The sequence below is a fragment of the Hyperolius riggenbachi genome, chromosome 6, assembly GCF_040937935.1.
Source record: "Hyperolius riggenbachi isolate aHypRig1 chromosome 6, aHypRig1.pri, whole genome shotgun sequence".
Classification (NCBI taxonomy): Eukaryota; Metazoa; Chordata; class Amphibia; order Anura; family Hyperoliidae; genus Hyperolius; species Hyperolius riggenbachi.
Window position 1 is genome coordinate 103,088,309 of NC_090651.1, and position 12,275 is coordinate 103,100,583.

At 47.2% G+C, this 12,275-nt stretch overlaps 1 protein-coding gene across 3 annotated transcripts in view; it reads left to right on the plus strand.

Moving 5' to 3' along the window:
- LOC137521030 (putative ferric-chelate reductase 1) overlaps positions 1–12,275 on the plus strand; it is a 153,532-nt gene that overhangs the window by 65,591 nt on the left and 75,666 nt on the right. The window contains exon 1 of one of the 3 annotated variants that reach the window (XM_068239752.1): positions 3,131–3,320. The exons of 1 other annotated variant lie outside the window; for it this stretch is intronic. In XM_068239752.1, coding sequence (XP_068095853.1) covers positions 3,288–3,320 — 33 coding nt within the window. In that variant the 5' untranslated portion in view covers positions 3,131–3,287. Of the gene's footprint in view, positions 1–3,130; positions 3,321–7,771; positions 7,858–12,275 lie in introns of those variants that run through there. One more of the 3 variants, XM_068239753.1, reaches the window with a different exon arrangement.

Here is a 12,275-nt window from a genome sequence, read left to right on the forward strand (position 1 = left end):
ATGACTCAGCTATAATGATTTTTGAGCAAAGCCAGAGTGAATGCTCAGTCGGGGATTTTATCAGGGCTGTTAAACAGGCTGAGCAGTGAAGAATGAAAGAGAGAGCAGGGTAGGTGTTTTCTCTAATGTTCCCACTGATCTATATGGTAAAATACACGAGGGTGCTTCGTCTCTGGTTCACTTTAAGTTGCATGCCAGCTGGAATTAATAGCATAATCAAGTTCAAAGATCCACACAGCCTTCTCAATGGTTCACTGCTGCAAGACTGGATTTGGCAATACTTAAATAGTTCAATCAAGGCCAGCCAGTTTAATCCATCACCAAAAAGTCATTTGGTTATAGATTAAACATGAATTGAATAAGGCTTCTTTTCTACGGACGTCTGAAGTACTCGTTTGTCAAGCAGTTCAGCGTCCTATCTGCCACGTAGGACTGCAGTTTAAATGGCAGAAGTTGTAAAATCGTCAAGCCAGGTGCAACTGCGTGGGGGGTGCCATCTGTCTGCCAACCGTGCCGAGCTTTAGCCTAGCCGGTGGATGGGAGCAGCTTACAGGCAATGAATTCACCACATATCAGGTGCTCGTGGAAAATAAGCCTCAGGGTCATAAGACCATATGCATGAATATTTTCACACTTTGTTTTAAACTTGACGTTTAGGTGGCAAAATGTGCCCCTAACACAACGCATGGTGGTGTTTATGTAGGACGCTACATAGAGCCGCGTTATGCGGCTCTTGGTGCGCCGTTTTTGTGCTATAGACTGTGGAGACCACGTGATCAGAACACTCCGCATTACGTGGTCCCACCAGCCAATAAGCGGCCGCTCCAGGAAGTAAACACTGCAGTGCAGTGAATATTAATTAGCCATGTGGCTGGGCACAATAGCGGCAGGGCCGGCCTTTGGTTTCACAGCGCCCTGAGCGAAATCTGATTTTTGTTCCCCCTCCTCCATCTGCTTCGCGCGCGCACACACGCACGCACGCACGCACACACACACACACACACACACACACACGTTATTGCCCCAGCGCCCCCCCCCAAAAAAAACATCATCAGACTCGGTATAGGTAGCCAGGTATAGGTGCCCCCAGTATAGGATCTCATGTGTAAGGTTCCCTCAATATAGGTAGCCAAGCATAGGTTCCCCCAGTATAGAAAGTCAATTGTAGGTCTCCCCCCGTAGGTAGCCAGGCTTAGGTGCCTCCAGTATAGGTAGCTAGGTGTTGGTGCCTTCAGTATAGGTAGCCAGGAGTAGATGCACTCCCTCAGTATAGGTAGCCAGCTATAGGTGCCCCCAATATAGGAAGTCAGGTGTAGGTGCTCTCAGTATAGTTAGCCAGCTATAGGTGCGGCGCCCCCCTTGGAAGCCGGCGCCCTGAGCGACCGCTCCGGTCGCTCATATCAAAGGCCGGCTATGAATAGCGGACTCTCCCCTCCTCCTCTCCTGCACAAAAAAAAAAAAAAACACACATTACTGAGCATGTGCAAACAGTCTAAAACCACCTATAACGCACACCATGCTGCACTTTATTTGAACTTCCAGCGTTACACTGTAACGCAACATGAGCACTGTGAACAGCCCATTGATTTTTCATTACTGTGAGTTGGGCTGCGTTACAGGCTGCTCTAACGTGCGCCTGTAACGTCCCACTGTGAAAGCAGCCTAAAGTCTTATAACACAATTTACTGCAATGCAATTAAAAGTCTATGTGACGTTCACAGTGAAACGTTAGCGTTGCATTGTAACGTGTAGCATTATGGTAATGCACTGCTGCAGTGCTTTACCTCTAAACATACACACTACCAGGTACAGGAAAGCATACTTTTCCTTGACTGTATGCAACTTTACAACACAACGTCCCTCTATGAAGACAACCTGAGGCCCGTTGACATTGCATTCCGCTTGCATGGCCGTCCGCACTGTGTACGTTTTGTGGCTTTTTTTTTGTGTGATTCCCGTCAATTACCTGCGAGCTGTTTTTTTGAAACGCTTTTCTAAGCGGTTTTACCGAGTGATTACGGTTTTTTACTTCCTGGCGTCAGTCAGGAAGTGAACTCTTCAAACCGGAAAAGAATAAATACAATGTATTTATTCTTAAAAATGTGAATCGAAGCACAAAACGATTTACTGAACGAACAGCGCACGACCCGCACGGATATGAACCTTCTCATAGACATTCATTGCACAAGCGTTTGGGGCTAGGGGTTAGTGTGAAAAAAGGATGAAAAGGGCTCCAGTGTGGGGTGTTTTTGACTTTTTTTAAGCGTTGGTGATTTTCAAAATCGCCCTGAAAGCGCTTGTGCAATGATTCTCTATGAGAAAATTCACATCTAAACGGTTTGTTTCCGATCCACTTAGAAAAAAAAGCGGTGCATGGGCCATTTTTGAGGCGATTCCGCCTCAATGAAGGTATAGGAAAATGCAAAAACGCTCACAAAATCGCTTTGTGCAGCGATTGCGTGAGCGTTTTTAAGAATAAATACATCGTATTTATTATTTTCCAGATCAAAGAGTTCACTTACTGACATGAGTCGCTCTGCAAAAGCGCTTAGAAAAGCGCTTAACAAACACGTCCAACGCACAGAAATCGACAAAAAAAGCGTCAAAAAACGGCCAACGCGAACGGACATGCCAGTGGAACGCAATAGGAACAAGGTTTGAAGCTTTTCAGGTGCATGGCTGCTCCCATACCAAAAGCTTGACTTGCTGAACTTTTCATTTGTTCCCCGTATTCAGAAGTGTATTTCTCAGCACACCATGCAGAAAAGAGAAAATAGTATCCAAAACGTACATGGACTTCAATAGCATTTATGTCTGTATATAATGTATATATAATGTATATACGATTTTATTTTAAAGATGAAGAGACAATAACAGCTTGAAAAAGATACTGGTTATATCCAATACTGCTCAATATCAAACACTTATTGATAAAACTTTTTATTGATGGGTAAAACACCGTACAATACTGCAGCGATCTATTACAGAAAGGTAATGTAAATGAATGGCGTGTGATCACAACATCACAATGCACTTGTTGCTAGCTGAGCTCAGGTAACAGGTGAAGCCACAGACAGCAGTGTGACTGTCATCCCTGCTCTGGCTATAGTAGTAGGAGGGGCGGTCATGGGCACGCCCATAAGGGAATAAAGAGCCGCTGATACGGAGCCTCTTCCAGGCAGTGTAGGCACTTGCCTTCCAAGTTTCTCTTGCTGCCAGTTGGTGATTGGATCGGTGCCGGTTGGCGGAGGTGGAGCTGTGCCCGTGTGCTGCGCTGCCGCCACTGTATGGTCCGGTGCAGGGAAAGGACGATCGGGACAGTAAGTTGCAGGCAGGGGTGTGTGACGTGACGTCTGTGGACAGGTGCAGCCTGTATTCCTCTGAATGTAGTCAGACTGGAATGTTCAGCAGTGCCAGTGCCTTTGTAGTGTGTGCAGGTGGAACTGGTGCCATTGTCACTTCCTTGTCTCTGTGCTATAGTGATACATCTGTTTCAAGTGCTGCTAGGTTGAACTGTAATCTGAAGTGCAATGCAGTGTTGCCAACTCATCCCTTTAATTACTGACACATCTAAGTTATACAGGTTCTGGGGCTATTTGCACATAGTCGGTGCCTTAACTGCATCTACTTAGCCACAAAACCTGTATAATTCATATGTGTCAGTAATTAAAGGGATGAGTTGGCAACACTGGTGCAATGTACTGCTTCATTTGCAAAAATTAGAATTGTTGGATGCAGAAACTGTTTGGAAAGTTAATAGTTACATTCACAGTTGGCATTGCATTACCTGTAAGTATCAGCTGGAGCGCAACAGGAAAGCGGCACCGCATGTTGGGTGGCATGCAGTGAAGCATAAAGTCAATAAAAAGTATGCTTCACTAGAACTTTTAAGGCGTGCGACTTGCCATAACTCACTGCATCCATTGCATTATGATGCTGCATGCTGCTATATTGCTACACACCCACCGCACTTTGAATGTTGTATAGACGGTGCATTGCAGTGTAGAAAGTCGTGTTATCAAGCGGCTGTTGTGCCATAACGCAGGGGTCCCCAACCTTTTCCGCCGCGGGGACTACTTTCGGACCAAATTTTTCTTCGGGGACCGTGGGATGGTGGTGGTGTCGGAGTGCGCGTGTCCTGGTGGACAGTGTCGTGGGGAGGGGGGGGGGGGGGGTGCGGCGGCATAGCTGGCATAGTTGCCCCAGTATGGCTAGTATAGTTACCCCAGTATAGCTAGTATAGTGTCCCAGTATAGCTAGTATAGTGGCCAGTATAGCCAGTATAGTGCCCCAGTATAGCTAGTATAGCCCCAGTATAGCGAGTACAGTGCCCAGTATAGTTAGTATAGCCGCAGTATAGCTAGTATAGTGCCCAGTATAGCTAGTATAGCCCCAGTATAGCTAGTACAGTGCCTAGTATAGCCCCAGTATAGCTAGTACAGTGCCCCAGTATAGCTAGTACAGTGCCCCAGTATAACTAGTACAGTGCCCCAGTATAACTAGTACAGTGCCCCAGTATAACTAGTACAGTGCCCCAGTATAACTAGTACAGTGCCCCAGTATAACTAGTACAGTGCCCCAGTATAACTAGTACAGTGCCCCAGTATAACTAGTACAGTGCCCCAGTATAGCTAGTACAGTGCCCCAGTATAGCTAGTACAGTGCCCCAGTATAGCTAGTACAGTGCCCCAGTATAGCTAGTACAGTGCCCCAGTATAGCTAGTACAGTGCCCCAGTATAGCTAGTACAGTGCCCCAGTATAGCTAGTACAGTGCCCAGTATAGCTAGTATAGCCCCAGTATAGCTAGTATAGTGGCCCAGTATAGCTAGTATAGTGGCCCAGTATAGCTAGTATAGTGGCCCAGTATAGCTAGTATAGTGGCCCAGTATAGCTAGTATAGTGGCCCAGTATAGCTAGTATAGTGGCCCAGTATAGCTAGTATAGTGGCCCAGTATAGCTAGTATAGTGGCCCAGTATAGCTAGTATAGTGGCCCAGTATAGCTAGTATAGTGCCCCAGTATAGCTAGTATAGCCCCAGTATAGCTAGTATAGCCCCAGGATAGCTAGTATAGTGCCCAGTATAGCTAGTATAGCCCCAGTATAGCTAGTACAGTGCCCAGTATAGACCCAGTATAGCTAGTATAGCCCCAGTATAGCTAGTATAGTGCCCAGTATAGCCCCAGTATAGTTAGTACAGTGCCTAGTATAGCTAGTACAGTGCCCAGTATAGCCCCAGTATAGCTAGTACAGTGCCCCAGTATAGCTAGTACAGTGCCCCAGTATAGCTAGTACAGTGCCCCAGTATAGCTAGTACAGTGCCCCAGTATAGCTAGTACAGTGCCCCAGTATAGCTAGTACAGTGCCCCAGTATAGCTAGTACAGTGCCCCAGTATAGCTAGTACAGTGCCCCAGTATAGCTAGTACAGTGCCCCAGTATAGCTAGTACAGTGCCCCAGTATAGCTAGTACAGTGCCCCAGTATAGCTAGTACAGTGCCCCAGTATAGCTAGTACAGTGCCCAGTATAGCTAGTATAGCCCCAGTATAGCTAGTACAGTGCTCAGTATAGCTAGTATAGTGCCCAGTATAGCTAGTATAGTGGCTCAATATAGCTAGTATAGTGGCCCAGTATAGCTAGTATAGTGGCCCAGTATAGCTAGTTTAGTGGCCCAGTATAGCTAGTATAGTGGCCCAGTATAGCTAGTATAGTGGCCCAGTATAGCTAGTATAGTGGCCCAGTATAGCTAGTATAGTGGCCCAGTATAGCTAGTATAGCCCCAGTATAGCTAGTATAGCCCCAGTATAGCTAGTACAGTGCCCCAGTATAGCTAGTACAGTGCCCCAGTATAGCTAGTACAGTGCCCCAGTATAACTAGTACAGTGCCCCAGTATAACTAGTACAGTGCCCCAGTATAACTAGTACAGTGCCCCAGTATAGCTAGTACAGTGCCCCAGTATAGCTAGTACAGTGCCCCAGTATAGCTAGTACAGTGCCCCAGTATAGCTAGTACAGTGCCCCAGTATAGCTAGTACAGTGCCCAGTATAGCTAGTATAGCCCCAGTATAGCTAGTACAGTGCTCAGTATAGCTAGTATAGTGCCCAGTATAGCTAGTATAGTGGCCCAGTATAGCTAGTATAGTGGCCCAGTATAGCTAGTATAGTGGCCCAGTATAGCTAGTTTAGTGGCCCAGTATAGCTAGTATAGTGGCCCAGTATAGCTAGTATAGTGGCCCAGTATAGCTAGTATAGTGGCCCAGTATAGCTAGTATAGTGGCCCAGTATAGCTAGTATAGTGCCCCAGTATAGCTAGTATAGCCCCAGGATAGCTAGTATAGTGCCCAGTATAGCTAGTATAGCCCCAGTATAGCTAGTACAGTGCCCAGTATAGACCCAGTATAGCTAGTATAGCCCCAGTATAGCTAGTACAGTGCCCAGTATAGCCCCAGTATAGTTAGTACAGTGCCTAGTATAGCTAGTACAGTGCCCAGTATAGCTAGTATAGTGCCCAGTATAGCCCCAGTATAGCTAGTACAGTGCCCCAGTATAGCTAGTACAGTGCCCCAGTATAGCTAGTACAGTGCCCCAGTATAGCTAGTACAGTGCCCCAGTATAGCTAGTACAGTGCCCCAGTATAGCTAGTACAGTGCCCCAGTATAGCTAGTACAGTGCCCCAGTATAGCTAGTACAGTGCCCAGTATAGCTAGTATAGCCCCAGTATAGCTAGTACAGTGCTCAGTATAGCTAGTATAGTGCCCAGTATAGCTAGTATAGTGGCCCAATATAGCTAGTATAGTGGCCCAGTATAGCTAGTATAGTGGCCCAGTATAGCTAGTATAGTGGCCCAGTATAGCTAGTTTAGTGGCCCAGTATAGCTAGTATAGTGGCCCAGTATAGCTAGTATAGTGGCCCAGTATAGCTAGTATAGTGGCCCAGTATAGCTAGTATAGTGGCCCAGTATAGCTAGTATAGCCCCAGTATAGCTAGTATAGCCCCAGGATAGCTAGTATAGTGCCCAGTATAGCTAGTATAGCCCCAGTATAGCTAGTACAGTGCCCAGTATAGACCCAGTATAGCTAGTATAGCCCCAGTATAGCTAGTACAGTGCCCAGTATAGCCCCAGTATAGTTAGTACAGTGCCTAGTATAGCTAGTACAGTGCCCAGTATAGCTAGTATAGTGCCCAGTATAGCCCCAGTATAGCTAGTACAGTGCCCCAGTATAGCTAGTACAGTGCCCCAGTATAGCTAGTACAGTGCCCCAGTATAGCTAGTACAGTGCCCCAGTATAGCTAGTACAGTGCCCCAGTATAGCTAGTATAGCCCCAGTACAGATAGTACAGTGCCTTGTATAGCCCCAGTATAGCTAGTACAGTGCCCAGTACAGTGCCCAGTATAGCTAGTATAGTGCCCAGTATAGCCCCAGTATAGCTAGTACAGTGCCCCAGTATAGCTAGTACAGTGTCTAGTATAGCTAGTATAGCCCCAGTATAGCTAGTACAGTGCCTAGTATAGCCCCAGTATAGCTAGTACAGTGCCCAGTATAGCTAGTACAGTGCCCCAGTATAGCGCCCCCCCCTCCCAACCGCGGCCGCCGCTGCTGTTACCTTAGCCGGCGGCCGCTTATTCCCCTCTCATGTCCGGCGTGTAGTGATTAACAGCAGCGCGCCCCGCAGCTGCTGTGAGGAGGAGGCAGGAAGCAGAAGAGAGAGCAGCTTCCTGTAGCGGTGATGTGTATTGCTGTTACTATGGGAACCGCTCTCTCTCTCCTGGTTCCTGCCTCCTCCTCACAGCAGCCACGGGGGGCGCTGCTGTGAATCACACGCCGGACTTGAGAGGGGAATAAGAGGACGCCAGCTGAGGTACCAGCAGCGGGTGGTGGGGGGCAAGAGGACTGTCCTGCGGCCCAACTGCAAACGTCCCATGGACCAGCAGTGGGCCGCGGACCACAGGTTGGGGACCCCTGCGTAACGCATCATTGAAAATGTAGGGCTGGTTAAAACTACCAGCGCTTTTTTAAAGCCAATGATTTAAAAAGCGCTTGCTAATGTGACATTTTCTTAAAAAGTTACCTTGCTTAGGAGCACACATAGCATTATGTTGGCAAGGCTCTGGACTGGTAATTAGAAAGGCGCTTGCAGTGTGAACCAAGTTGTCGATTAGACTTCTTTGACATGTGTGCACGTTCGGTTGTGTTAAGATTGCAAATCGGTGAAGCCAAAAAGTCACATCACGTGGTGGCGGTGTAGCATACAGTACAATGAAAGTATACCACTGTAATTTCACACTTTGCACTGTAAATGCACTGCTTGCTGTGCATTACCCCAACTTTGTAGTGCAATGATATTGTCCATTGTGACATGGTGCAATGAGCATAGTGTAAAAGTAGCCTAAAGGTGGCCATACATCAGGCTGCTTGGTGGCCGATCGACCATCTGATTCGATTATTATAATCGAATTGGATGAAAATCGGTGCTGTCAAGTGCATGCCCGACAGGAAATGCGACCAATTTTGGTCCTGAATTTGGTCGCATTGTGCTACAAGATGTTGGGCCGACTTGCTCGGGTGTGCGGCTGTAACGGTGTGCAATTTCGGGATGATCGATGACCACTGCGACACCCCCAGCGCTGTCCCCCCCCCCCCCCCCAATGTTAAGTGTGTCCCCTGTGCATGTTATACATTACCTATCCGCAGCCTCTGCTTGTCCTCTGCCGCTCCGGGCGCATTCCACTCAATACATGCGCGCTCCACGTGGTTTCCTAGTAAGGGTGTGCGCATGACGTCAGATGTCATACACACTGCCACGTAACTAGATAACCATGTGGTGCGCGTGTATGAAAAATAGAGTGCAGCGGGGGCAAGTGGAGGTTGCTGAAAGGTAATGTATAACCTGCACTGGGCACCGGGGGAACTGTAAATTTCTAAAAAAAAAAGTTTCACTTACCTGGGGCGTCCCCAAGCCCCTAGCAGCCGTCCTGTCCCGCGCCAGTCCTGCACGAGCCTCCATTCTCTTGCCACCAGCTAGTTTCGTTACCGTCGATTTGTAAGTCGACGGCAACTGCACCTGTGTGCCCTGGGCTACGCGAAGCTTTCTTTGCGTTCCAGCCCGCAATAGCGTCCTCCGCTAATGGCGTGGGACAGTATGGCTTCTGGGGGCTTGGGAAAGCCCCAGGTAAGTAACATTTTTTTTTTTTTTTTTAGGAATTTACAGTTCTGCTTTAACATTAGGGGGGAAAGCGTTGGGGTGGCAAGGTGGTCGGATACGGCATCACAAGGGCGATTCCGGGTTGATTTCAGCATTAAATTGATTGGAAATCGGCCTGTAGTGTATGGGCAGCTGACAGAACTCTCTCTTTTCATATTCCATTGAGAGAGAGGTGTGTGTGTGTGTGTGTGTGTGTGTGTGTGTGTGTGTGTGTGTGTGTGTGTGTGTGTGTGTGTGTGTGTGTGTGTGTGTGTGTGTGTGTGTGTGTGTGTGTGTGTGTGTGTGTGTGTGTGTGTGTGTGTGTGTGTGTGTGTGTGTGTGTGTGTGTGCTCTGGATCCTCTGGATCCTCCACAGCTGGGACCTTCGACTTGTGTGGCCACGCCCCTGTATGAGAATAAGCACGGCTGCACTGTGCAGGCACCGGACGGCTTGCACCTGCTCAGTGTCACAAAACTACTGCTCATGCTCAGATGAAAATGCCGAGCCCATTCTGCTCCACAATAGTGCACAGATGCGAGCTGCTTGTGCAGTGTGGCCAAGCTTTGACTAATTCATCAAGTATCAGGGGACAGAGTATGACACACATTGCAAAGCTATATTTACTATTCAGGTAACTTGACTGCTATTCTCCCTTCTCTCCGCTTGCTATGACAGAAAGTGCCCAACATGTATTATACATAGCTCAGTGGGACATTTGTTGAAACAGAATGGTGGTGTTTGTAACCATACGTGGCAGGCTAGGTTCACACTTGTGAGTTCTGTGCCATGGACTGTAAAAGCGCATACGATGTCACCCTTCATGGAGCGGAACTTCCGTGGAGTAACCATTCAGACCTGTCCATTCCATGGAACATGTCATAGTAACATTGCTATATGGCACGTCCTGCTTCTGTCCGGTGTCTGGAAAAGTTGTGTGAGCTATGAGTTTGCACTCTGGCACTGCAACAACCGTAATGGACACCGAACGGACATGTCTGAAGGGATCCAAGGTTTCACATGGGATCTGTGAAATATTATCAAACTTCTTTTGAGTATTTCCTTGTTTGACAGGGGTTTAAAGGATACCTGAGCTGAATCAAAAAGTAAAATAGGGGGGAGCAGGCATATATATACAGTATGAAGTAGTCCACATGCCCAAAGCTCCCCCACTCTCAACCCCTTCTCCTTCATTTCGCAAATGCCCCCCTGGAAGCCACTTCCTGGTCTGCTGGGCGGGCATTAGTGTGCAGGCGATGGCTCGGCTGCGTTCGTCCTTGATCCTGGAGGCCGGGAGCGCTCTGTGCATGCATACGATGTAGAAGGAGGGGTACGGAGCAGAACTGGGGAGCGGTGGGCATGAGGACTAATTTATAGACCACAAGAAAAAAATGACCAACACTGGCCATTTCTTAAAAAGCAGGTTGTTTATTAACCAAAAATGTGAACAAAACATCGCCATAACATCCAGAAACTTCCAGAATGTAACTATAGCTCAGTTGTAGTAATAGCTCTTTGCTGCATACAGATGGATGAAGGTCCCCTCAGAGATGGGTTACGCCTTCATTGCAGCCCAATATGCAATGAATAGTTACATTCTGGAAGTTTCTGGATTTCCTGGCGATGTTTTGTTCACATTTTTGGTGAATAAACAGTGGCGGCGCCAGGGGGGTGCTTTGGGTGCCCCCCCCCCCCAGCGTGAACTGACTTTCGGCGTCTAATAGACACCGTGTCAGTTCATCGCAGCAGCTCCGGCAGAGCAGGGCTATGGTAAAATGGCATTCCGAAGCCCTGCTCTAGAGACTTTGAGTCTGCAGTGCAGGGCTTTGGGCGCCATTTTCCCGTAGCCCTGCTCTCAGCGCGGGAGTTTAGGTTGATGGCTGCAGAGGATCGTGGGAGCTGCACACTGGACGGAGGTCGGGACAGGAGCTCTGCTTCAGGTGAGTAAATGTTGTTGTGTGTTTTTTTTTGTTTTGTTTTTTTATTTGTATTAGCAGCCAGGTGTTTTGTGTATTCGTGTATGTTCTGGCCAGGTCTGCTACATGATTGCATGTATTTTCTGATCAAATCTTCCACATGATTGCATGTATTTTCTGGTCAAATCTTCCACATGATTGCATGTATTTTCTAGTCAAATCTTCCTCATGATTGCATGTATTTTCTGGTCAAATCTTCCACATGATTGCATGTATTTTCTGGGCAAATCTGCCACATGATTCCATGTATTTTCTGGGCAAATCTGCTACATGATTGCATGTACTTTCTGTTCAGATCTGCCGACATGATTGCACGTATTTTCTAGTCAAATCTGCTGACATGATTGAACGTATTTTCTGGGCAAATCTGCTCACATTATGTGTATTTTCTTGAGAAAACCTGCACAATTATGTGAATTTTCTGGGGAAAGGGTCACCAATACTTGCGTTGCACTTTTAAAGGGAACCCAAGGTGAGAATAATATTGAGGCTGCCATATTTATCTCCTTTTAAGCAATACCAGTTGATGGGCTGCCGTGCTGGTCCTCTGCCTCTTATTCTTTCAACCATAGACCCTGAACAAGCATGCAGCAGGTCAGGGGTTTCTGACAATATTGTCAGAACTAACAAGATTAGCTGGATGCTTGTTTCTGGTGTAATTCAGTTCACTACTGTAGCCAAATAGATCAGCAGGGCTGGCAGGCAACTAGTATTGTTTAAAAGCCTCCCATATCACTCTCACCCCGGGTTCACTTTAAATTACAGTTAGCTCCGCCCTCATCTGGTCATGGCCACGCCCATGTTTTGCCCGCCACTGTGAATAAACAACCTGCTTTTTAAGAAACTGCCAGTGCTGGTCATTTTTTTTCTTGTGGTCTATGTCAAGTCTGTGCTAGCCACACGGACTAGACCTGGCACGGCCATTGAAGCAAGTAAGGTGTGCTGTCCGAGAAGTACAAACATGAGGACTAGCAAAAGGAGAACAGAGGCGCCAGCAGGGTAAAAGTGGATAAAACCTTTAAAATTTGCTTGGAGGAAGCGGTGGACTTACCTCCATAAAGCAGACACGAAAGACTGTCTGTATAATAGTAATCACATTTATTATATAGTACCCCAAAAGT